This window comes from Marmota marmota, unplaced genomic scaffold, assembly GCF_001458135.2.
Source record: "Marmota marmota marmota unplaced genomic scaffold, marMar, whole genome shotgun sequence".
NCBI classification, from domain to species: Eukaryota; Metazoa; Chordata; class Mammalia; order Rodentia; family Sciuridae; genus Marmota; species Marmota marmota.
This window is the reverse complement of record NW_026000211.1, coordinates 12667197-12694872: the sequence shown is the minus strand read 5'-3', so window position 1 is coordinate 12694872 and position 27676 is coordinate 12667197. Positions and strand designations below refer to the sequence as shown.

The following is a 27676-nucleotide window of genomic DNA, read 5'->3' as shown; positions in this document are numbered from 1 at the left end:
TTTCACAGGAAATAATAATAACTCTCCTGAGTAATGCTGTTGCACAATTCAAAAAGTATAAGTGTCCAAGAATGAAAAGTCATCTAAGTATGTATCCATAACATGCTGAAATTCATGCAACTTTGAGTAATTTTAAATTATGTACATAAGTCTTTTTTTCCTTCATAGTGGTTCAGATGGGAGAGGAATATTATTATGCAAAGGATTATACCAAAGCTTTGAAGTGAGTCTTATTTACTATTTATTTTTAATAAGTATTCTGTTTACCTTACAGTGAAATAGAAGTAGAACTTTATATTGAATTTATTATTTCCATATTTCTGTTATATTCCATTTCTGTGATATTTTTCCAAGTGCCTTCTGTTGGTACTATCTTTTTCAGAGTTTTAGGAAATCTCAGGTTTAACTAAGTATGAAAAATACCTGTATCTCAGTAAGATTTTCTTACATTAATATAAAATTAGACGAGCACTTTGTTATCTCTAAGAACTCTTCAAACCCTTCTTGTGAAGCTCTTCATTATGCCTTCTCCTTGTCATCCCTTAGATTGCTGGATTATGTGATGTGTGATTATCGGAGTGAAGGATGGTGGACTCTGCTTACATCTATATTGACTACAGCTCTGAAGTGTTCCTACCTTATGGCCCAATTAAAGGATTACATTACTTATTCCCTAGAACTCCTTGGAAGAGGTAGTGTGATGTTCTTTCGGTAAAAATCCAATCTACAGAACTATTTCACATCATTAAACTTTTTAATTGGAAAAACAATTCAGTCTCAGCTATTTAGTAGTACTTGGATTATGTGCAAGTCATTGTGCTTAGTCATTTTAGAAGAGGTATTTACTCTAAATTATTATAGAAACATTAAGCAGGATAGTGAATTTAGTTCTAATTTTATTTCTTCATTTTAGCTTCAACTCTGAAAGATGATCAGAAATCTCGTATAGAAAAGAACCTCATAAATGTTTTAATGGTAGGTTGGAATTCTTTGTGTAAGATATGTTTCAGGGACATGTATACCTAGATATTTTTTCCAACTGATTGAACAAATGTTTACCTCTGTGTTGATGCAGAATGAAATTCCAGATCCTGAACCTGACTGTGATGTCTTAGCTGTGAAAACTGCTCAGAAGCTGTGGGCAGACCGAGTTTCTCTGGCCGGCAGCAATGTTTTCACAATCGGAGTACAGGACTTTGTGCCATTCGGTAGGTTGCGAGCATCTAAAATATTATTTTAGGGAAATCATCCTTCTTACTATAAAATAAATAGATGTAGAATCATAAATGTAAAAGTCAAGAAAGAGTTTTCAAAATATAATCATTTTATGGCTAAATTGTGATTTAAAAAAAAATTTCTCCTAAATGTCTTAGGTCAAGATATTAAATGTTTGATTTATGTCTTAAAACATACTTTGTTCATTTACGTACTTCAGGCATAATTTGAAAAGGCAGCTACTTAAAAGGTTTATGCTTTGATTTCTAGTCAGGTCTTTTGACACAAATTAATCTTAAAATGGTTCTTTTCACTTTAAAATTTTGTCACTGACATTTTAGAGGCAATACTGATTTTAAAATTAAAGACAGCTTTGAAACTTATTTAACTTTTGTTCATTTTTAAAAAGTGAGCTACATTTATGTCTGTTGAACTGTCTTAGTTTAGCAGCCTGTAAGAATACCTTAAGTAAGAAATCAGTAAGAATGCTAATGGGTCTCTTCTGAGTAAATATAGTTCATAGAATAAAGTGTTTGGGTTTATCTGGTAGTGTATAACTCAGCTCTTTTTGTTTGACTTCTAGTACAATGCAAAGCCAAGTTTCATGCCCCAAGTTTTCATGTTGATGTTCCTGTTCAGTTTGACATTTATCTGAAGGCTGATTGTCCACATCCCATTAGGTTTTCCAAACTCTGTGTCAGCTTTAATAATCAGGTAATAGTACTTTTTAATGTATTTTTATTGTGTTTATTATTATAGCTTGCATTTTCTAACTACATAAAATGAACTTAGTGAATTTTAGGTCTTAATGGTTTCATAGTAACAAATAACTTCAGTAAGGTCTGTAACATAAATATATAAATATAAATTATCTATTTATATTTTTGAACTCTATCAAGTCAAGTATTACACTTTTCCTACTCTTGAGTTTTATTTATTTTTACTTCTTGTTTATGAAATATTAAGAATTCCGTGTGTATATTTTTTATAATGTCTAACTTAATTTCAAATAAGATTCAGAATTGAATATAATCCAATTTTCAAAATAATTTGTTTCCATTTTCATTTTAATGTTATTTGGGTATTATAGAACAAATACATGTTTAATATTAAAAAATTTAAGATGGAATAGATGGCTATAAAGTGATAAGTAAATGATTAAATGTATAATCCTCCAGTTTTATTCTCTTGAGGTTCTTGAGGTTCTCTCTGTTAACTTCTTGAGTAATATAGATATTTTTCATTTATGAATATATAAGCCACTTTTTTCTTGAAGAAATGGGAACATACCATATTTCATGCACTTGAACATTTTCAAAGTATGATATAATAAAGTGAATTTATGGATTACATTTCAGCTATTTCATTTACAAGCTCACTTGATGGATAATTTTCTTTTGTTCTCCCAGAAAGTATATTGAGCCTTTAACCAACAAGCATCTATTGAGAGTAGTATTCTGAACTTGAAAGATTATAGTATATCATCCCATCACAATGTAAGCATTGGGAGCAGGGACCAATGACTCACATATTGTTCAAGTAGATAGTGAAGACTGAATTGTGTAGTATAACCTAGAAATCTATTTGCCAAGAAAAGAGAGGAAGTTCCAAGAATGAATATGGTACTAAGATAGGTATAAAAGGATGGAAAGGGGAGAACATGTTTGACAGTGAGAAAACAGTGCAATGAAATAGGAGTACACATTCTATATTTATGCATAAGTCAAGACAATGACCTCAAGAGACCAGAGAGTTTTTAAGCATAGGTGGTGGGAAATAAGTCCTGATGGTTTACAGGAGCCTTGAAGAGTTAAGCAGAGATAGACTAAATAATAAATGGAAGTCATTTAAGATTTATTTATTTATTTGTTCTTTTATCCATGTTCTAGTTATTGGATGGTAATAAGGAAAGGACATTATCTGTTTTAATATGATTTAATTTATACAGACTGAGAAATGTCTTTAATAGAAATGGTTAAATGGAACTAGATTGCCTGAAAATCAGCATATTTTATTTAACTTCAAACCCTTACCCAGGGATTTCTTTGAATTAGTTTGAGAATATTAAAGCAAGAGCATGGAATTTATATCTAACAAATTTCATTGTAGTAGCGAAATAGAGGGAAAGAAATGATGTTATGGAAACTAATTAAAGGCTGTTTATATTAACCCAGCTTCAAGATATGAGGATTTGAATCAGGATGCTAGTGGCAGGAATGGAGATGTAAGGTGCAAGAGGCATTTGAAAATAGATAAATCTGAGTTCTTGACTGAATAGAGAGAGTAAGGAATGTGGATGGGATGAATAAAGGTCACGAGGTGGACCTAGCAAGTCTTTCATAACCCTTTATAGTAAGAGTGACAGCCATGGTTTCAGCTTGTATGTGTAATCATTTGGTAAATTATTTTTCTTACTAGAATCATAGTTCGACAAGGATAGGTCTTTTTTATTTTTTTTTTATTTTTTTCCCAACATGAAATACTCTTAAGTCTGAAATTAGAAGGTTACTCTAGGGACTCTTATTTTACTTTTTCCTTAATATCCTAGTATTCCACTTATTTTTCTTACTTTATTTTAAATAAGAAACATAAACTACTTCCATAATTAAAGTGCTACATAAAGTTTTAAACATTAAAGTATATTCTGAATATAATTTATTTGAAATTCAAGATGCTGATCATAAGGAAAAAAGTAGAATGCCTAAGTTTTATAAGCATAGACTAGAAATGAAACTCATAGGAAATGTATAAAAATTGAACTATGTAAGAAATTCTTATGAAGGTAATTCATCTTGGGAAGCTCTTGATGTTTAATGAACAGGTGAGAATGGCAGTTATGCAGATCCATATATGAATGATGTCTCTGTTTATCTATTTGTGAGAAGTATGTTCTTCTGGGAAGAAAGATACACATTCAGTTTGGGATCTGCTGACTTAGATGGGAGGGGATTTTGTTCTCTAGACAATCATGGCTATAAGCCTGAAGTTAAGGAAATAGGAACAGACTATCATAATTTTTATGTGGGAGATTTTAGCACAAAGGTACAGAATATGTATAAATGCACAAACTTACCAATGAAGTAAACATAAAGAGAAAACAATAGAACTGAAAGAAAGCCAAGGACCAAAACTTGTGGGACCCCTGAATTCAAGGGACCCAGTAAAGAATAAAGGCTTTTGAGGGAAAACCAGAAAGTAACCAAAGAGGATGAGAAGCAGGAGACAGTGCAGTGTCTCAGAAGCCATGTGAAAAGTAAGCCCTTCAAGAAGCTCTTCTTTGTTGCACAGCATTGGTGCAATAAACAACTTATTTCTCTCTCTACAAAAAGGATATCTAAGCATTTTCAGAAATCAGGTTGTGTTTAGTGAACTGTTTATTCTTATGGCAACAGTGAGTAGATAAGTGCCTAAATTTGGCATTAAAATATTTCCTTTTATTAATAACCCATTATAATTCTTCAATAGCATGGAGTTAAAACTAAACTAGCTCCAAAGCACTTGGCTTTTAATGTTAGCAAAACAGGTGACATTTAGCCTTTGTAAATGGTGACCGTTGCTAACCTCTTTTTCAGGAATACAACCAGTTCTGTGTAATAGAAGAGGCATCTAAAGCAAGTGAAGTTTTGGAAAATTTGACCCAAGGGAGGATGTGTTTAGTTCCTGGTAAAACAAGAAAACTGTTATTTAAATTTGTTGCAAAAACTGAAGATGTGGGAAAGAAAATTGAGGTTAGTTGCAGAACTTGTTTTAAAATATTTTTAATTACAAAAGCAATGTGTTTAGGTCAAACAATTAAAAAATACATAATTTTTTAAATTAAAAAAAAAAAAGAAAAGAAAATCTCCCACCTGGATTTCCCAAGGAAAACCAATCAGGGTAATTTGATAGGTTTCCTTGTAGACATTTTTCTATTTGTAGTTAAAAAATTTTTTCCCAAAAAATTGGTAGTTAGAATAAGATATACTTCATATTTGTATAAATATCTCAAAATTGATTATTGTCATGTATAACTAAAATGAACTAATAAAAAATTGGTAATATATACATAATACTCATGCTTTTTTCACTTAATACTGTATATTATATATCATTTCATGTTAGTACATAAGACTGATCTCATTTTTTAATGACTACATAATATAATCATTTAAGGAATTTCGAACAATATATATTGTATAATATGGCAAGTATATTTTGTATAATTTATACTAAATATCTTTTTAGTGTTTAAACATTACTGATTGCATATAGTTAAAAGAAAAAGTAGTGATGAATATTTTAAAAGATTGCTTTAATATAGTTAAAAAGTTTCAGAAATATATGATGAAAGTAATATTTTATAATATTTTATTTGAACATACGCTCTGGAGCCAAACTGTGTGGCCTTAAATTCTAACTCATCAGATGGCTAGCTTCTGAACCTGGGCAGTTACATAACCTCTCTGTTTCTGTGTTCATCTTTAAAATGGGGATCACAGGGGTACCTACACCTTAGGGTTTCATGAGGTTTAGATCAGAAATATAAATTGCTTAGAATAGTGATAAGCACATTAAGTGCTTGTTTGCCATGACTTGAATGAGAATGATTAGTTATTTTAAACTTGCTAAAATAGATGGTACCTAGGTGTTCTACCAATATTTCCATAACAATTTCTGTGAGGCTGTTGCTTTTATCATTAACCAGTATTGAGAGTGTTTTCTTTGTTTTATGGTCATGGGGATTGAACCCAGGGCCTTGTGTATGCTAGGGAAGTGCTCTACCACTGAGCTATACTCCCAGTCCCAGAGATTTTTGCTTATTTGTTTTACAAAAAGTTCTTCATGATTTGACTAAATCCCTAATGATGTATTTTGTTTTTTACATAATTGAAGAACTCTACTATATATAAATCATAATCCGTAATCCTATTTTGAGTCATTTTGTTAATGGATTTAATTGAAAGGAACATTTATTCAAACTATAAAAAATTTTATTGCTAATACTACAGATATTCTAAGGAAAAATGTTTGTGAAATTAGAAACTAGGTTGTAGATGTGTAAGTGGTCATTTAAATATTTATTTCTTCATCATCTACTAATTGAGCATCTGTGCCTAGGTATTGACATCATAACTGCACTGTACAGTCTCCTGGCTTGAAATTCAGGTTATGATCTCAATTTCAAAGATGAAGAAGTTGAGATTCAGAGTACAGTAAGTTTGTGTCCCAGCCAGACTAAGATAAAACATTAAGCATTCCAAAACAATAAGTGTTCTGCTTCCTGCTACTCTGTGGGTCTCTGGGTGAATTTTTATAGTAGCCATTCTTAGGGTGATTTTGTTGAGGAGGATGGTGACAAACACATATGAGATGACATTTCTAACACACCTTTCCTCTTTCAGATTACTTCTGTGGACCTGGTTCTGGGCAATGAGACAGGCAGGTGTGTGGTTTTGAGTTGGCAGGGAGGAGGAGGAGATGCTGCTTCCTCCCAGGAAGCCCTGCAGGCTGCTCGTTCTTTCAAAAGACGACCTAAACTTCCTGACAATGAGGTTCACTGGGACAGCATAATCATCCAAGCAAGCACAATGTAAGTCTACTTTGCAAGGCAGATTGTTAAAGATCACCTTCTTTTTATTTGTATTGGAGAATGAACCCAGGAGTGCTTTACTACTAAGCTACCTCCCCAGTCCTTTTTAGTTTTTAGTGAGACAGGGTCTCACTAAATTCCTGAGGCTGGCCTTGAACCTGTGATTCTCCTGTCTCAGCCTTCCAAGTCACTGGGATTGTAGGTGTGCGCCCACCATGCCCAGCTCTTGTTTCTTTTAAATATCTTATTTAAATACTTCAAAAGAAAACAAAACAAAAACCAACAGTTGCTTAGCTAAGGTTTCTTTTCAAAGGATTATTTCCAGAGTTCCAAACATTTCTGTGCATTTGCAACATGAGCCTCCTGCTCTGACAAATGAAATGTATTGTTTGGTTGTGACTGTTCAATCTCATGAGAAGACCCAGATCAGAGATGTGAAGCTCACTGCTGGTTTAAAACCAGGTAAGCATTCAAATTTTTTTTAAGTTTGATATTATTAATCCATCATAAAATAAGTACCATAGTGTCAAGGGTAGGACGTTTGTTTAGAAGATAATATAATATAGGGCTCTTCATCAAGCATTGATTGTTATGATAACATTTAAATTCTCTGTGTCTTAAAACCCCAATATATTAACACTCTTAGGACAGGATGCGAACTTAACTCAGAAAACTCATGTGACTCTTCATGGAACAGAACTATGCGATGACTCCTACCCGGCTTTACTCACTGACATTCCTATTGGAGACTTACATCCAGGAGAACAGGTGAATTTGGCCTGTGGGGATTGGAGGGAAATCAACTGATTTGTAACTTTAAATATGTAGCAAGTTTTAGATAGTTCTGGGTTGTTTTAACAACATATCCTAGTATTAAAAAAGTGATTTAATTAATGAACATTTTACATATTTAAATATCTAGAGTATCTTTGGCAGTTTTTATACAAGAGATTTTAGAACAGATGGTCCTAATATGGAGAATTAGTTGTATAAAATAAGTGTTGCCTGTAATTTAGGGCATTAGTACATCAACTTCTGTTTCCAAACCAAATAGAAAAATTTATTGGGAAATTGAGGGCAATTTAAAGAGAGAGAGAGTGGTAATGATCCTACTTTTATACCTTGGCAGTATACTAAAGGTTCTCCATGGTGGGAACTTGAATTAGTTAGATTAGTTATACTGTAACAACCTATAAAGAGAAAGAATTTTGCCAGTTGGTCTAGTAAACTCTGAAAGTTGGAACTATTATCCTAGAATATATCAGGAGAAAGTCTCTGTAATATTAAATTATAACACTTCGTTACAGCTGGAAAAAACATTGTATGTTCGCTGTGGAACAGTGGGATCAAGAATGTTTCTTGTGTATGTTTCTTACCTGATCGATACAACTGTTGAAGAAAAGGAAATTGTTTGCAAGTGCCACAAGGTATTTCTTTTTCATAACTTTGTGGAGCACCATACATGGAACAGGATCCTCTCTTATATTATTTTAGTTAATATCTTCTATGTGACAGCCTCATCTTAAAGTGGCAATCATAATAGCACCTTTTTCCTTGAATGATTGCATAAACATGGATAGTGATTATAAGTGTCTGTCGCATTGCTTCTTGTTGCTATATTTATTATTATTATTATTTTAGTCATTTTGAATCAAGGCGAGGTGAAGAATATGCACAAGAGGAAGACCCAGATTCTAGGCTTGGCACCACTAGCTTTGTGGCCTTAGGCAAGTCACTATATCTTTCTTAATAGCTGGTTCTATAAAATCCTGCTTCACTGGATCTAGAGATAAAATCATATAGAAGAAAGTACTTTGCAGAGTGAATTATCCATAGACAACTTACTAAAAATAGTTTTCAGGTTTCTTTATGTATATTTTTAAAAAATTCATCTAAGAAAAAGAACCTTCTTAAAGTTTAGCTTGGGATTATTTATTGATCAATTAAAAATTGTGTTTTGTATGCCTTCTATTTTAAAATTTTTATTTATATAAAATATGTTAGAAAAGCCACTGAATGTTCCCTTTGAATTTTCTTGCAGGATGAAACCGTAACAATAGAAACAGTCTTTCCATTTGATGTTGCAGTTAAATTTGTTTCCACGAAGGTATATTCCTGTGATACATACTGGAAATCATTTGGGTTATAGAAATTGGACTGGGGATTTGGCTCAAGCGGTAATGCGCTCACCTGGCATGCGCGGGGCGCTGGGTTTGATCCTTAGCACCACATAAAATAGAATAAAGATGTTGTATCTGCCAAAAACTGAAAAATAAATATTAAAAAAATTCTCTCTCTCTCATCTCTCTCTCTCTCTCTTTAAAAAAAGAAAAGAAATTGATGGGAAGAAATAAAATGATTAGTATAATTGCTTACAGACCTTTTATCTTTGTTTTTGACAGTTTGAGCACCTGGAAAGGATCTATGCTGACATCCCTTTTCTGTTAATGACGGACCTTTTAAGTGCCTCCCCGTGGGCCCTCACTATTGTATCCAGTGAACTACAGCTTGCTCCTTCTATGACTGCAGTGGATCAGCTAGAGTCCCAAGTGGACAAAGGTGAAACTTCAGATTCCCATTTAAATGGCAGAGAGTTGTGTGTGTGTAGGCCTGTGTGTCCGTGTGTGTGTGTGTGTGTGTGTGTGTGTGTGTGTTTGAGCAAGCTAGCAATGTAAGAGTTAGTTTTTTTTTTTGCTAAATGAGGGAACTTGAAGCTTAACACTTAGAATTAAGGTAGTATTAGTATCATTTACCTTTTGCTTGAATATTCCTTATTTTAAAAGATCAAATTTTTATCTGAGGAAGTTAAATTCTGAAAAACATACTTAAAAGTAAAATAGAAATTCTTTTGGTATTTGAATTTTTTAAATGTTGTTTTTTCTTATTAATTTTTAATTGTTTATTGTTTCGTGTAATTTTAAATGGGACAAGATGTTTAGGAAAGTAGAACATAAATTTCCTAAATCACCCAACTAAAACTTCATAGAACAGATTCAAATCCAGGATGACACCTCTGGTTTAGCGTACCTTAGGCTTTTATGCTTCTTGAGCTGTTTGAGGTAATAAAATTAATTTGAATATTAAACTAAGCAAAATTGTACTCAGCTGTTTTACAAGGATAAATATTATGAGAAAAAAGTCATGATATATTCATAAAGTCAGATATAGAGTTGTCTATTTGGTAATTCAGTCACTGAGCACTAACTGCTTACAGGATTCAGTCATTTGAAATGCAGATTAAAATTAAAAATTAGATGAACAGTTATCAGATTTCCCCCACACACACATAAACACAGAAACATACATAAATGCATACATGTGCATTTGACCTGTAAATACATTTCATCTTTAAATAAATAATCTACAAATGTTTATTGAGTGCTTTACTGTAAGACTCCAGGCCAGGTTCTTAAGACATCAGAAAGATTAGACAGTCTCCATATTTACCATTTCTGTTTAGAAAACTCATCAGAAAGGAGGTACTAATTTCCCTTGGAGTGGTAAAATAACTAGATTTTTGTCAAGATCTTGGCATCAAATCTTTATGTGATGACAATAGATAGAGGTCAAACATGTCTCTAGACCTTTCTATTTAAATACTAAAAATAATTTCCATGTTCTCTAATGTAATTATCATTAAAAACATTTTGCTTTTAGAGTGCCTTTATTGTCAGCATCATTTAATGTGTATTTTTAAATGGTTTGAACCTCCTCTGATTTAGGATCCTGTTGCTGCTATAACAAATGACCATGAAATTAATGGCTCAAAATAACACAAAACTATTGTCTTAAAATTCTGGAGGTTAGAAATCCTAAAAACAAGGGGTTGGTTTCAGTGAATTCTTTCTTAAGGCTCTTGAGAAGAATGTGATTCTTGGTCGTTTCCAGCTCCTCTGGGCCACTTGCATTCCTTGGCTCATGGCTCTTTCCTTTGTCTTCAAAACCAATAGTGTTAGCACTTCTGTGTCACAAATTGCCATATGTTCATTCTTAATAAATTTTGTGATCATTTTGGTTAACTTAGAATTTATGGAGGGTTTTGGTAGAGCTTAGGTTTTTAAAAAAGCTATTTCCAGAGATTTGAATTGATGCATTTTCAAATTTACTAAACTACAATATCATTTGTTAGTCCTTAAAATTACTTTAAAGAACTTAATTGAAGTAAAAATTAACCCAGTTTTTTCCTTTTCACTATGGATTGTTATTTATCTACAGTCAGATCTTCATTAATCTATCACAGCCTTCTTCATTAAAAAATTACAAAAATGCTGGGCATGGTGGTACATTATTATAATCCCAGTAGCTTGGGAGGCTGAGGCAGAAGGATAACAAGTTCAAAGATGGTCTCAGCAACTTAGCAAGGCCCTAAGCAACTTAGTGAAAATGTGTCTCAAAATAAAAAATGAAATGGGCTGGGGATGTGGCTACGTTGTTGAGCACCCCTGGGTTCAATTCCTAGCACCAAAAAAGAAAAAATAGTCATAAAACAATAACAACCTAATGTTTGGGAGTGTTGTTATTATTTCAGAGTTTCACTCACAAATGTCCTAAAATTGACATCCGAAAGGCAACATTGCCTGGTTGTATTTAAGGGAGTGATATTGAAGGGAGTGAAATTGCAGGCTGTGAAGTGCTAAAAGGTTGAGAAGACTTGGTTTAGATGAGCACTAAAGGAATTTACTATAAAATTAACAAAAGGAAACAAACAGGTGATTGGTCATACTAGAACATAATGAAGTAATATGTGATACATTTCCATTTGAGTGGTACTGATAATGAATATTCACTCAAAAAAACCCAGAATTTTTTAGATTCACATTTTGTGTACTTTAAGGGTGACTTATGTTTTCTCTTTTTCTCTACTCTAAAAATTTTTTTTAAGACATGAAATGATTTGGAAAAAGAATAATAATCACTGTGGTGATCATTCTACCTCCAAGCTCCTCCTGTTCATTAGTTTTGGTATGACACACAGATTTCTCACTGGTTTTTATCATAATGAAATATTAGTACATTAGCACAAACACTGGACCTTGTAGTCTTGAAAAAGTCATTTGATGTCTGTGAACACTACTATCTAAGTCTCTATAAATATTATTTAATTCATAATGTAAACCTTTTTTATATTGCTTAAATATGAAACTCTCATAGATGAAACCACTGTGTAAGATTATAAAGTTGTCTTATAGTTGTCTTACAGACTGGAGAGAGTGCTAGTGAATGCTTTTGTCTTCGATGCCCATCTGTTGGAAATGAAGGTGGAGTAGCAACTGGACATTATATTATCTCCTGGAAGAGGTAAATATAATATCTACTCTATCTCTTCTTCATGTCTTTGTTAGTCTAATACTTTATTTGTGATTGTCATTTATCATTCTGAAAAGCAGAATAGTAATCATATGAATATAATCAGTCATGTGCTAAAAACACAGACTAAAACAGAAAATTAAACTTTAATTTGTGTTTGCCACAGTTTTGTGCTATATAAAATTTCATTGTATCTTAATGAAATTTCAGCCATACTAAATCTGAAGATAGGATTATGAGAACACATAAGGTGGAAACTATCTTCTTTGATAGTCAATATAATTGTCTATATAGAAAACCCAAGGGAATTAAAAGAGTTTGGGCAATGTTCTGAATATAATATCAATATACAAATATCAATTATATTTCTATATGTCAAAAATAAGCCTTTAGGCAATGTACTTTAAAGATAGAGGGAGTGGGGATATAGCTCAGTGGTAGGGTGCCTGCCTAGCATGTATGAGGCCCTGGGCCTAATCCCAATCTCCCCCCCACCCTGAAAAAAAATAAATAAGAGTAAAACAAAAATATTGTTTTCATGATAACCATGATTCTAATATATGTAGGATTATACTTAATAGAAGATTTGCCTTGCCTTTATGGAGATAACTTAAAAGCATCAGAGGAAAAACCTAAGTAGATGGGAGAGATACACAGTGATCTTGTGTAAGATTTAGTCTCTTTAAGTTTTTCTATAGATTCAGTACAGGTCTTTAATATTTCAACAGATATTTTTGTGTAACTGGACACTTGATTCTAAAATTCATATGAGCTGGATGTGGTGGCATACACCTGTAATATCAGGGACCTGGGGACCTAGGGCAGGAGGATTGCAAGTCAGCCTTGACAACTTAATGAGACTTTATCTCAATATAAAAAATAAAAAGGACTGGGGTTGTAGCTCAATGGTGGAGTGCCCTTGGGTTTAATCCTCAGTACTGAAAATAAAAATTATATGGAAAGGAAAAAAGTCAGAAATAATCAAAATCCTCCAGAAAAAAGAACTAGGCAGTGGTTCTTGCCCTTCTAGATTCTAAGACTTATTATAAAACTATAATTGTCAGCACTCTTGGCTCAGGAACGTGTCAATTAGCCAATAGATTGGAAGAGAGAGTCTAGAAATAGACTTGTAGATCCATACCTGTATGGAACTGATATTTTACAGAGAGAACATTGCAGATCAATGGAGAAAGGATGAACTGTTTTATCACTGGTGGTGAATAATCAGCTATTCATTTGGGAAAAATTTGGAATTAAACTGTATACTAAATATAAAAATTAATTCTAGGTATATTAAAGATCTTATTGTAAATGATAAAACTTTATTACTTTGAACAGAAAGCATAAGAGAATTGCTTTATGACATGGATTAGGTCTTAAAGATCTCTAAAATTGATTAATTAATTTGATTGATTAAAATTAAATTTTCAGAGAAGACATTCAGCATTTTTTTTTTTTTTTTTAGGTTTGGGACTGATTAACAGCAGCCACCATTCAAATACTAGTCCCAGTTGGTGAATGAGACCATTTTGTAATTTTCAAACAATTTAACTTAATGTGATTTAATTATTAATTTTACATGCCCTTACGAATTCTTTGTTCATCATTTTTCAAAAATATTTGTTGTGATTATAATAAAAATGATTTTGAATTTTTCCCCCAGAGATAAAGCAAGTTTTCAGTTTTGTTTACCATTCTCATTGCTATAGTTCATCAGCATGCCACAAAAGACAGTCAAGAGCTTCTCATTGGCGGGATCTGTTATACTGCACAGTGACCTTAAATGGTCAATTACAATCTGTGCACCACCTGCTTGGTCAACTGCACTTCTGCCCTCATCTGTAAAACAAAGAGTTAAATTAAAAATAAAACAAAAAAAGAAATGTACCTTATAATTTCAAATACAAAACATAACAGTGTTTGTTATTCCTTATTTAGTGAGTAAGGAGAAAATAAACATAGGTGGGACACTAAATATGTCTTTTTTTTGGGAAAAAAAAAAGAACAAATACACATGGAAATGGGGGTGGGATGGGAAAAAGAGACAATTACTTTTTATTCTAAGAGAAAAAGATTATCCTTATTGTCATCATAAAGGAGCTTAAGGCATCTGCCTGAAGTTTATGCCATGAAACTTATCACCCCCACCCTCATTACAAAAGNTTCCCCTCACATCCTCTTATATGTAATTTTGTATAACCCTGAGGGTCTCCTTCCATTTCCATGCAATTTCCCTTCTCTCTCCCTTTCCTTCCCACCTCTCGTCCCTATTTAATGTTAATCTTTTTCTCATGCTCTTCCTCCCTGCTCTGTTTTTAGTTGCTCTCCTTATATTAAAGAAGACATTTGGCATTTGTTTTTTAGGGATTGGCTAGCTTCACTTAGCATAATCTGCTCTAATGCCATCCATTTGCCTGCAAATGCCATGATATTGTTATTTTTTAGTGCTGAGTAGTATTCCATAGTATATAAATGCCACATTTTTTTAATCCATTTATCTATTGAAGGGCATCTAGGTTGGTTCCACAATCTAGCTATTGTGAATTGTGCTGCTATAAACATTGATGTGGCTGTGTCCCTGTAGTATGCTCTTTTTAGGTCTTTTGGGTATAGTCCGAGAAGGGGAATAGCTGGGTCAAATGGTGGTTCCATTCCCAGCTTTCCCAGGAATCTCCATACTGCTTTCCAAATTGGCTACACCAATTTGCAGTCCCACCAGCAGTGTATGAATGTACCTTTTTCCCCACATCTTCGAAAGCACTTATTGTTGTTTGACTTCATAATGGCTGCCATTCTTATTGGAGTGAGATGGTATCTTAGAGTAGTTTTAATTTGCATTTCTCTGATTGCTAGAGATGGTGAGCATTTTTTCATGTATTTGTTGATTGATTGTATATCCTCTTCTCAGAAGTTTCTGTTCAAGTCCTTGGCCCATTTGTTGATTGGGTTATTTGATTTTTTTATTGTTTAACTTTTTGAGTTCTTTGTATACTCTAGAGATTAGAGCTCTATAGATGTTTGAGGGGTAAAAATTTGTTCCCAGGATGTAGGCTCCCTATTCACCTCACATATTATTTCTCTTGCTGAGAAAAAACTTTTTAGTTTGAATTCGTCCCATTTGTTGATTCTTGGTTTTAACTCTTGTGCTATAGGTGTCTCAAAATGAGATAGGGAGGAAGAGCATAAGAAGAAGACTACCACTAAATAGGGAAGAGAGGTGGGAGGGAAAAAGAGGGAGAAGGGGAGTTGCACGGAAGATGGAAGGAGAACCTCATTGTTATACAGAATACATGTATGATGTTGTGATGAGAAAAAGAAAATAAAAAGTGTGTCACATTAGATTGGATAGAGAGAAAGGATGGGAGAGGAGGGGAGGAGTAGGGGGGATAGGAAGGGCAGCAGAATAGAATAGACAATATGATTGATGTATGTACATTCCATGTATGTATTATATGTCAAAATACATTCTGCTGTCATGTATGACTAAAAAAATAAAAATAAATCGTATGGTAAAAAAAAATTTAAATTTTCATTTCTCTAAAAATACCATGAGTGAGTGAATAGACAAAGTACAAACTGGGAAAACATGTTTGCAACAAGTTTAACTGACAAAGATTAGAGTTCATATCAAGAACTTCCATAAGTCATATTAAAAAAGATAGGTAATCTGTCAGGAAGGTGAACAAAATACTTGAGGAGGCAGTTTAAGTAGAGGAAACCACATAGCCAATAAACATACGTATAGAGAGAAGCTCAACCTTCCTAGTAATTGGGGAATGACAAATTCAAAGCATGCTTTTGAGATTCATATCCCACTAGCTTGAAAAAAAGGAAAAGGGTTAACAATACCAAGTTTACTAAAGATGTGGAATATACTAGAACAATTGATTTAGAAATCTAATAGGCACTGCTAGATCAAGTTGAAGATATCTGTAATGATGCAGACATAGGAAAGATCTGTACCCAGAGGACATATGGAGAAGAATGTTCATAGCAGCACTGATTATAATAGTTAAAAAGTTTGAAAAACTAAATGCTCATCAACAGGGAAGTGGACAAATTGGGGTACATTTTTGCAGTGAAATACTACTTACAAGTGAAAGTGAATGAACCAGAGGTGCACCTGTCAATATCATAATGTAAAATGAACATAGCAAGCTGCAGATGAGAATATGAACAAATTGTATTTATATAACATTGAAAAGCATGAAACATACTACATGTTTCTTAGGACTTTGTGTATAATTGGAAAGAGTATAAAGAAATACATGGGAATGATGGATACCAAAATGCCAAATTTAGGATAGTGGTTTTTTGCTTTTGTTTTGTTTTCTTTGGTACTGGGGACTGAACCCAGGGGCCTCACAAATGTTGAGTTACGTCCCAGCCCTAAATTCAGAATAGTGATTTTCTCTAGAGGGGAAGATGGACAAGTAGGAAGAGCCATTGTAGGTAGGCTCAATTGTATCATTTTATTATCTTTCTTAGTCTGGGAGACAGCTAAATGATATTTCATGTGTTATTCTCTTAGTATGCCTTAATTATTTTCATATTTTTAAAAATGTAATATAATTTATTATTTAAAAGTGAGAAAAATCATTTTAAAGGGAATATTTTATACAATTCAGAGTAATGAGTAGGAAGATCTGAATGGTATGGCAATCACAAAAAGATTATTATGAGTTACCTAAATTCACTGAGAAGAAATTTTTACCCCTAAAAACTCAGTGTTATGAAGAAAATTTAAAAAGTGACCTTCAAGCCTTCAAAAATACATTTATTAGATGTGATCCCATGGTTTTATTATTTATTATTCTCATGTTACAAGTTAGCAGAGAACAAGAAATTCTCCAATGGTTCTTCTCATGAAGAGCTGTGATACCAAAGCCTGACAAAGGCAGAAGATATAAAGAAAACTATAGGCTAGTAGTTGTCAAGCTCTGTGGTGTCAGGAAACTTTTACACTTTGAAAAATCATTGAGAATTCTAAAGAACTTTTATTTATGTGTTATATGTGTCAGTATTTACCATATTAAAACTTAAAGCTGAACTTTTTAAAAATAAGAATGGAAAAATGTGGTTTTACTAAGAAATAAAAAACAAATCCAACTTGTCTTTTCTTTCTTCTAATTCTGAATTTATCATATTAATATTTAATTTACATGTTGATAGGAATTAAAACATCATTTTAGAAGTACTGTTTAAGCAAGGCATGGTGGCACATGACTGTGACTATAATCCCAGCAGCTTAGGAGGCTAAGGCAGGAAGATTGCAAGTTGAAGGCCAGCCTCAGCAATTTAGTGAGGCCCTAAGCAACTTAGTGAGACCTTGTCTTGAAATAAAAAATAAAAAGGGTTGAGATTGTGTCTCAGTTGTTAAGCACCACTGGGTTCAATCCCCAGTACCAAAAACAAAACAAATGAAGCACTGCTTAATTATTTTGTCATGCTACCATCATACCATAGATATATTTATTATTGACGAAGGATTAGATGCTTTACGTCTTGCTTTTTGCTGTGTAGTAGTGTAGTGTGAACTGCTCCATCTCTAAATAACTCTTCATATTTCTTTGGCATTCACATAGCTGCCAGCCACCCCTGTAGTTTATCATTCTTAACCATAACATGGGGGAAATATTGAACATTTTTATAATGTTACTTTATACATATATACTTTATACATAAGTACTCCTATGTAAATGTTAGAACACCATTTTTTTGACTGGTAGTAAAATACGTTTTAATTTTTCAGTTTCCACTATGTACTTTTAGTGAGTTATAACAGTGCCCTTTAAGTGGACTGAGGCCCATCAGTGAACTATCCATCCTTAATGAAATAAGGAGTTGGTGTCATAATGTAAATCACCATTCTACTTCCTGCATTGAGAAAGTCCTACTCCCAAAATCACTGAATCAAATGATGTGCTTCATGATTGCCAATCTGATACAACTCTTGGGTTGTCTTCTATTAGCAGCAGCAGCAGCCATGGATTATATCCTTTATTCATCAGAAATATCCAAAATAAAATGAGATTCTGAAAGCTTTTACTTTACAAAACTGCTTCCATTAGTCAAGTTTTGGGAATGGATAAATATATTTCCTTTGATACTAGTTGGTGAATACACATGTTCCCTGCATTTGATTTATTAACATCCTACATAAAATGTGAGTTTAAAAGATGGCCTTTTCTGCCGTAGGACTTCAGCCATGGAGAACATCCCTGTCATCAGTACAGTCATCACGCTGCCACATGTGATTGTAGAAAATATCCCTCTCCATGTGAATGCAGGTAGCGGGAATTCAAATTTTGCTTGATAAAAAGGATTCAGTAATAATATGTATTTTTAGCTTCTAAGGTTTTTAAACTTTGTATTATGAAAAGTTTCTGATGTTTATAAGTGGATTATGGCCAATCTTATTTCATTTCTGCCCTGCATGCTCTTCCCATCCCTATTATTTTGGGAAAAAAAGAAAAAGAAAAACCCTTGATGTCATTTCTTATGCAAATATTTTAGTTTACCTCTTTAAAAGTAATGGCTATTTTCCTCAACATAATCATAATACCATTATTATGACTTTAAAAATCAGAAATAAATTCTGATTATATGAATATTCTGAAATTCCAGTGTTGAAATGTTCTTAATTAACCTTGAATGTTTTCTAGTTTAAGTTTAGTGTACTTCAAATTATGAATAAGTTTCATCCTATGCATCTCAGTCTTTAGGTATGCTGACTCCCTCTTTCCTGCGCTACTCCACCCTGCCACTGTTAACCCCTCCATTACCTCTCTTCCAGTGCTGCTTTCTCCACTACCACCATGCTCTTTCACTTTCTCTCCCTCTTCCTTGCTACTTATTTGTCAAGGAAACCATATCATTTATTCTTTTCTCCATAGCCTGGATTTTTCTGCTTGCATGGTACCATTTTTAATATTTCTCTCTCCCTATAAATTGATCGTTCATAGGCTTGGTCAGACTCAGATTCAAGTTTTGGCAAGACTGTGTCATAGTTAATGGTTTGTGCTCTATCGGGAGGCAAGTGGTATCTGTCTAGTATGCCTTTCTTCTTTATTGGAATACATTTATCAAGTGAAACTTCCCTTTATCAACTACCTGATTACCCTGATTGATGTCTATAATAACTTTGAAAAAACATCATATAGTATTGCTTCAACAGCACAGACAGTAATATTGGGATGATACCGAGAAAATTAGCATGGCCTCTGTGCAAGGATAACATACAATTTCAGAAAGCATTTCATATTTTTGTATCCCAGGTAAAATAAAATGGCAGAACTATAAAACACACTCAATTCTCTATGTGTGTGTGTGTGTACACAGATGAATGGAAGTTTGCTTAATACTTTCACTAAAACAGAACTTTTGCTTATTCTGGTTTAGGAATCATGGGAATGATTTTTGGGAAATCATTTGTAGATTTTTTTAAATTAGTCATAAATTGTAATTGAGTTCCTGATGGCCAAAATCTTTCTAAGTTGATCATTTTTAGAAGACTCATATTCTTAGCCTATTTCATCCTATAGCTATTATCCAGTCAAGGAATTTTCTTCCCTTGCATGAACACAGTAATATCATTCATTTAAATAATACTGTGTCTTCAGGATGAGATTCATTTACAAAAGAACTCATTAATGATGAGCCCTCTTTTTTTTAACCAAGAGAAACATGTCATCTTTCTTTATAGATTTGCCATCATTTGGACGTGTCAGAGAATCTTTACCCGTCAAGTATCACCTGCAAAATAAGACTAATTTAGTTCAAGATGTGGAAATTTCTGTGGAGCCCAGTGATGCCTTCATGTTCTCAGGTCTCAAACAGGTATAGATCATCTTTCATGGTATTGCTTATGTAGGCACAAAAGTATGGTCAGGAAATGGAGAACTGGACATTTAATTTTTTAAAAAAATATTTATTTTTTAGTTATAGGTGGACACAGTGTCTTTGTTTTATGGGTGCTGAGGATCGAACTCAGTGCCCCACGCATGCAAGGCAAGCGCTCTAACCACTGAGCTACAACCCCAGCCCCTGGACATTTAATTTTTATAAATGAACCAATTTAGACCGACCGTGGCTCCTATTGTTTTGACAGTAGTGACTTTTTAAGCACTATTAAAGATTAAGTTTAACTTCTTACAAAGTTATGTTACCTTTTTACATCATTAAGATCAAGATCTTACTTCTTAGGAACAAAAATTCACAGATCCTTGGAATATATTATGTTAGAATTTCTGAAAAATTTAAATCTCTTACTTACTGATGAGTGTGTGTGTGTGTGTGGTGTGTGGTGTGTGTGTGTGTGTGTGTGTGTGTTAAAAAGAGAGAGAGAAAGAAACTTAAATTGAGGCCTGGAAGCATGACTATATTAAAAGCTGGCTTATCTTAACAGTGAATTTTTGTAGAAATTTTGATCTTGCATAGAATTTACTTACCTTTAGTATGTGTAGATACAATTTTGTATCTATACTTAGAAATAAATTATTTAAGTTATTTGATTTGTTTAGGCAAGTCATTGGGAAAAGTTTATTAGGTTTTAAAATGACACTTAGGCAAAATTATACTCCAGTGAAAATGCTATCCTTCGCTGTCTGAGGGAAAACACAGATACTCCTCAGGTGTCGTTTAATACTTTTTATTAATAAGGGCATAATTGGAAGGACAAACATGTTTTAACACCTAGAAGCATCTGCCCTAACTAATCAGCTTTGCTCAGCCTATTCTGGGTGCTATGTTTGTTGTCCAGTGAGAAATAGATTTATGTATGAAATATGATATGTATCCATGTACTATTTTAATTTTTGACATGTAATACTAAATATACCAGCTATATTACTTTGGAATACCTATGCATATATTATCCCTGACATATAGATGTACTCATTTCTCATTTACAAATGAATAAACTTTTCTTGATTATCCTGATCTTTCCAGGTATTTACTTATAAGTGGTTAGGAAATATGAAGATAACAATAAGTTTGTATTTTTTTCTAAAGTATTATTAAAGTTTTTCAAACACTGTTTTTTCCCCTGAAATTATTTATTTTAATACAATGCTAAAATCCCTTAAGAAAATCCGAGAAGTAGCTATTTATGTTATGTTAACATAGTATTTACAAATAGACACTTTCTAACAAATTATTCTACAACAAAATCTATATGATCCAAGACATAAAATAGTAACCTACTACTATTCTTATTCTTGAGCAGGTATTCAAACACTGTTTTTTCCCCTGAAATTATTTACTTTAATACAATGGTAAAATCCCTTAAAGAAAATCCGAGAAGTAGCTATTTATGTTATGTTAACGTAGTGTTTACAAATAGACACTTTCTAACATTATTCTATAACAAAATCTATATGATCTAAGACATAAAATAGTAACCTACTACTATTCTTATTCTTGAGCAGGTATAAGTTACCTTTAAATCTTAGTAGGAACTGAGAAGTCATGCACGTGATTTCCTATCCACCTTGTTCTAACTGCATATTAATTCATCCTATATTTGGGAATCTATCTGGAAGATAGAATGGAAGAGGGAGTAAATGTTTTACCCAGAAGGATTTAAGTGTTCAACTTTTGTAAATAATCGAAGAATAACAATGTAAATATATTGCAAGTATGTGTTCTTGATTATTTTTTTGTAACTTTTTGTGATTAGATTCGATTACGTATTCTACCTGGAACTGAACAGGAAATGTTATATAATTTCTACCCTCTAATGGCCGGATACCAGCAACTGCCATCTCTCAACATCAACTTGCTTAGATTTCCTAATTTCACAAATCAACTGCTCAGGCGTTTTATACCTACAAGTATTTTTGTAAAGGTAAGGCTTATAAATTTTCTATCTTTTATATTCACTCTTAAAAGCAGACAAAAAGACATTTTTCATGTAACTTCACTGAATCTTTTGAGACTAGCAGTGACAATTTTGACTTTTATTACATGAATTTGGCAACATTGCTATTTATTTTTGTAAAAAGTTATTATTTTTAGAGAATCGGATTTCAAAGGTTTTTGTATCATTTGATGATTTATCTTTATGGTATCCTTGAACATGCTTTTAAAGTTGTAGTTCATAACTAGTTTTAAATCAAATGATTAACTTTCTAAATATTCCTAAACTTACCTGATTCTAAGTCTTTAATATTGTATTGGAGTCTCTTCTGAAAATCATCATCTGTCAGAAACTATACCCTGGTTTTAATATTTTGATTTTTAAAAATTAACACAATTTCCAGGCTCCTGCAACAAAAGAATACTCAGGATGGTCATAGCGTGGGAGAGTGAATTGGGCAGGACAGATGTTTATTTAGCTCAGCATCCCATCTCTGATTAAGTTGTTCCCAGATACCTAAATTAGATTCCCAGATGCATCTGAGGGAATCTCTGTATCTCCATTTGTACGAATATATATGAATCTTGTGTGTCTTTTAAATTTATACCACTATTGGAATGATGAGTTACATTGCTCATTACTTCCTTTTTAGTCTCTCTTGTTCAAGTTTTATGTCTGTTTAAGTTTTGTTAATGTGTACTTTCCCTTGCTTCTGTCTTTCCACACTTACACAATGTTTTTGTATCTATAAAAAAACTGATTTTATTAATCCTTCCAATCTCCTATCCACACTATACTTTTCAATAGTAAAAGAAAAATCTCAGTTTCAGATCTCCTTGTGTTTAAACAGTAGTGGTTCAAACATTCTCTCCTGATCACATTCTGAAGACACTTTCATTGCCATTGCTCACTTTCACATCTAGTATCTTTCTAAAGGAGAAAAGTCTTATTACTAGATAGGGAAGTGTTATGGGAATGAATTGTCTCTGAAAGGCCTTTTAGTTGTTTGACTTTTTGAACTTTGCTGTTTCTAAACTCAGAAGTAGTAGTGTAATGACTGTGGAAATATGTGTCAGTACATAGACTTGATCATATTCTAGCTGTACAGAAATGATTTGTTTGAGGTGCTAGAGTCATTCATACTGATAAGTAGAGATTTTGGTTCCATCAATTAATCTGTGTTTCTTTCTCTATAGTGCCCAGTGCACCCAAACCTAATCCAAATTAATGCTAGTTCAGTCTTTTGGTTTTCTCTCATGATGAACCTCTTCTAGCTAGTGTTTAAATTCATTTTTAGAAGTTTCCAGAAAATAACATTTCTAAGTTTTAACATAACAAACATGCCCCTGTTTTCCTTCCTTCTTTCTTTCTTGTGGTACTAGATATTGAATCCATAGTCTCAAGCACTCTACAACTAACTACCTCTCCCCAGTTCCTTTGGGTTTTTGTTGTTGTTGTTGTTGTTGTTTTTACTTTGAGACAAGGTCTAGATAAATTCCTAGGCTGGCCTTGAACTTGGTTTCCTCCTGTCTCAGCCTCCTAAGTAGCTGGGATTTTAGGAGTGTACCACCACACCCACCAAACATCCCCTTTTCTAATTGCTGTGATCTCTTCTCTAAATATAAGTAATACATTCTAGTAACTTTACTGCTGTTGCAAGTGTAGACTTGAATCCTCAGAGCCAACTCCTTTATCAGTTGGGGAAACTTAAAATCTTTTTGCCATTCCACAATGTATGTGTATTTCAAAACATTTTTTACACCATAAATATCTATAATTTTTGTTAATTAAAACATATTTTTGACCTGTCACACTAGAGTCAGTGACTGAGGATTACCCTTTCTCACTTATTAAATAATCAGTAACTAAAATTTTACGTCCCACACTTTTATGTAACTTTAGAGCTGTTCTGTGCAATATAGTAGCCTCTAGCCACTGTTGAAATTTAAATAAAATTAGTTGAAAGTAAGTTAAATTTTAAAATGATTTGGTTGCATTAGCCACACTTCAGTGTTCAATAGCTAAATGTGATTAGTGACTACCTTATTGGCTAGTGGTCTTTAGAGCAAGATGGGATCATTATCTTTCTTCCTTTAAAAAATTCAGTTTCTGATTGCAAAATATTCTCATCTTTAGTCCCATAGCTACATTTGGCAAGGATTTAACCAGGTGAAGTAGTATTTTGTCTTTAAAACTGAGCATCCTTCATCAAGACCAAAAAATTAAGTGAAGAATAAGACTTAAGGACCTATTCTTTTACTCGTTCCATTCCTGCCTTGAGTGTTGAAGACCTATACTTACATGTACACGTGTATGTACACACACAGACATGTACGTACATGTACACACAAAGAAGTATACACATACGTTTACTGCCTCAGGGAATCTCTCGGTAATCATTCTGTTTGTGAAGTTGTGATATTATTTTCTTTCATTTTTTGATCACTGTCTCTCAGAGTTTCTCCTATAAAGTCTACTACTTATAAATGATAAAATTATTCACAAGACTTATTTTAGGTACTAGATTTTACAACTTCAGTTATATTGATCCTAGCATCATGAAACAAAACAAAAAGTTATGATATCTTTTATTAATTCTTAGTCTTGACTTTTCTGGTGTAATGTTTTAAAATTTTGTTCAATCAGCAGCCTTAGAGAAAAGGAAATTTTTGGTTTTAATCTGCGTCTTCTGTCTTTGTATTTTATATTGTTAGGTTACTCTAGAGTTCATTGCAAATTGCTTTTTTTTCTCAAAGAGGAGATTTGAAGATCTTGAATCCCCAAAAGAAATTTGTCTATCATCTTAGATTCTTGGCTGACTTTTAAAGCTTGAGACATAGGAGGGCCCTGAGCAAGAGAGAAAATAAAACTTTATCAATTAGACCAGGAATGGTAACTAGGTTCTGTTTCATGGAGCTGTTAGATCACAAGGCTGAAAGAGAAGGACTGACTGAAGTAAACCCAGCAGGTCAAAATACTTGGTCAGCTGGTGATGTTGCCATTGGTGACAGAGGGGCAGCACCTGGCTATGCAGTTGCCACCTTAGGCTCAAGTGAAGAAAGATGTGGGGATAAAAGAAGAGCAACAATTTTTACTTATGCACATTTATTCTGTCTTTGAAAAACGGTTCTTAGAATTTCAAAATCCTTTTAATCGTTAGTTTCTGTTGTCATTATTACTTTGTAATTCCGTTTTGTGTATCCCACTTTAAAGCCACAGGGTCGACTCATGGATGATACTTCTATTGCTGCTGCGTGATGCTCAAGGCCAGCCCTTGGCTGTTCTTACACAGAGGAGTCAGGCAGAGTGTTTCATTGTAACCTGTAGCTTTGATCAGTTAATCTGTTCTATTTTTTAACGGATGGTATACCAACTATTCAGAGGAACTCATGCTCAAAATATTAGGAAAATCATCCTTTTATAGTTTCACTAATAAATGTTTGAAATCTGTCAGTGTGATATGAAAGGATGTCAGACCCTTGATATGGTTGAAAATCATTTTATGAATGGTGAGTTTTTCCAAAATAAGTGATTTTCCTGGACAGTATCAGAGGAAAATTAAGCATCTCAAATATGACCATCCCCAGAGAGAAAAATGCACCAATATCTGCATCAGTAAAAGGTCTCAATCTCTTATGAGTCTCAGGGTTGGCCACATTGGAGATCGTCCCTCTTCATAATTCCAAGGTGTGTGCAGAACATACACACAATGGCACACACAGTTATAGAAAAGCTCCAGAAAGTTTTAATCAAAGCAATTTAAAAACATCAAAATATTTTCACTTGCCATGAAAAAGTGTCAGATAGGTTCAGCCTGCAACCAAAATGTGGATCACTTACAAAGCTGGTTCATATTTCTGAAGGACCTGAACTGCCAAGGATATGATAAAAAAATAATTTCCTAACCCGAAAGTTTTTGAGAATGATGCAAAGTTTGAATAAGAGGTCTCAATTATGTTATGCAGTTCCAAAACTCTAGACAATTGTTGTAAATAAAAATCATAGGGAAAAAATTTCTTTGTTAAAATATCTCAATAATTTAGAACTGATTTCTTGCAAAATGTTGCTATTTAAAAAGTGGAAGCATTGTAAAAAGAAAATAGTGATGTAAATAAATATCTTCTCTTTCAAATATATTTGTATGTATCTTTTATTTTGAATTTGTTTCACTTGACTGTTCGTGAGGTATAATGGAGAACATAGGACTGGGAAATGGTATCTGTAGCCTAGAACTGGCTCTGCTAACCTTCACTGCGACTTGGACAGTGGGATAGGCTTTGTTGTGAGGGTACATATAGAAGCCAGGAGAGGTACTCCTGGAGTCCACTGGAATGAAATCCACCTTTGTTCTTGCTGGCAGGTGACTCTGTTCATGTTACTCAGCCTCTATCTCAGTTTTCTCATGTATAGGATGTAAATGATAATAGACCTGTCTCAGACTTGGTATAAGGATGCTATAGATTACTATATATGGGAAGAGTTGGGACATTCACCCAAAGCACACACTCCTCAGCCAGTGTCATTTATATCAATTCTTTTGATGGAAAGTGAAGAGGATATCCATGCATCACCTGGAGAGGTCCACATTATCAGAATTTGTTAAGCATTTTACATAATGAAGTACATATATAGTATACACATGTATGTATAGAAGTGTGTGTGTATGTAAATATATAAAACTGTAAACAAAAGTTTCATGAATAAATACTTCCATCTTTATCTTTTATATTTTATATATTATTGTGTTTTGTTTAAAAATAATTTTTATTATAACTTGCTAAATTGATTTCATAACCTACTAATGGGATATAACCTGCAGTTTGAAAAATCCCAGACAAAGATTTTTAAGGTCCGTTTGAATGCTCATGTGGTTTGGTATATACATAATGTCTCATGTTAACATCACATTGTCAAACATAAAGTATTGAATTTATACCCTTGAGTCACTGATGTATATTTTTAAATTAACATTGATGTCAGTATGACTTGTTTAACTATGTCTGCTACTATAAATATCCCAAATAAACAAATGCATTTTTTATACCTTTATTTTATTTATTTTTATGTGGTGCTCTAAGGATCGAACCCAGGGCCTCGAATGTGCTAGATGAGTGCTTTACCGCTGAGCCACAACCCCAGCCCTCTAATGTTTTTTTCTTGATTTGAGAGTTGGTGTGGTGATAAGAGTAATAATTCTACTGTGAATATATTTTATTTACCTGTTTTGAATCTGAAAATTTTTAATTCAGGAATATATGAAATCATCATCTGCCTTGAATTTAAAAAGCCAGAACTGATGGACTGGGGATATGGCTCAGTGGTAGAGCTCTTACCTGCTATGCTTGAAGCTTTTGATTTGATCATCAGCACTGCAGAAGATAAATAAATAAGAGTAAAAAATAAATTTTAAAAAGAACTTACCATTAAAAAAAAACAAAAAACATTAGAACTGTCACAGCTGTGCAGGAGCTGTTGTTCACTGTGGTATGCATCAAGAAGGATCTCAGATTTTCTACTTCCTTCAGCTACAATCATCTGTCTGTCCCTTGTGAGAATATCTACTTGCTATCATTCTACTATGTTACTGTTTGGGTCTCAGCATTACTCTCTACCAACATATATACCATTCAGTGATGCATGTTTGTTGGTTTGGGTTTTGAGTTTCTTTCTTTCCTTTCTTTTTTTCTTTTGTTCTTTTTTTTTTTTTTTTTTTTTTTTTTTTTTTT

General features: G+C 33.1%; 1 protein-coding gene and 1 non-coding gene across 5 annotated transcripts in view; both read left to right on the top strand.

Annotated features, from left to right (window-relative positions):
- Trappc11 (trafficking protein particle complex subunit 11) overlaps nucleotides 1-27676 on the top strand; it is a 60002-nt gene that overhangs the window by 19343 nt on the left and 12983 nt on the right. For 2 of the 4 annotated variants that reach the window (XM_048791926.1, XM_048791925.1), the window contains exons 13-29: nucleotides 9-87; nucleotides 169-223; nucleotides 547-692; nucleotides 914-975; nucleotides 1076-1208; nucleotides 1799-1929; nucleotides 4788-4943; nucleotides 6597-6784; nucleotides 7098-7246; nucleotides 7431-7552; nucleotides 8092-8211; nucleotides 8826-8891; nucleotides 9187-9343; nucleotides 11974-12082; nucleotides 18290-18381; nucleotides 19797-19930; nucleotides 21771-21938. In XM_048791926.1, coding sequence (XP_048647883.1) covers nucleotides 9-87; nucleotides 169-223; nucleotides 547-692; nucleotides 914-975; nucleotides 1076-1208; nucleotides 1799-1929; nucleotides 4788-4943; nucleotides 6597-6784; nucleotides 7098-7246; nucleotides 7431-7552; nucleotides 8092-8211; nucleotides 8826-8891; nucleotides 9187-9343; nucleotides 11974-12082; nucleotides 18290-18381; nucleotides 19797-19930; nucleotides 21771-21938 — 2067 coding nt within the window. Of the gene's footprint in view, nucleotides 1-8; nucleotides 88-168; nucleotides 224-546; nucleotides 693-913; nucleotides 976-1075; nucleotides 1209-1798; nucleotides 1930-4787; nucleotides 4944-6596; nucleotides 6785-7097; nucleotides 7247-7430; nucleotides 7553-8091; nucleotides 8212-8825; nucleotides 8892-9186; nucleotides 9389-10645; nucleotides 10660-11973; nucleotides 12083-18289; nucleotides 18382-19796; nucleotides 19931-21770; nucleotides 21939-25163; nucleotides 26083-27676 lie in introns of those variants that run through there. The other 2 variants (XM_015486172.2, XM_048791927.1) reach the window with 2 other exon arrangements.
- Nucleotides 19257-19359, top strand: LOC125612900. The gene has a single exon (XR_007343387.1). It is a non-coding gene; the product is annotated as a U6 spliceosomal RNA (small nuclear RNA).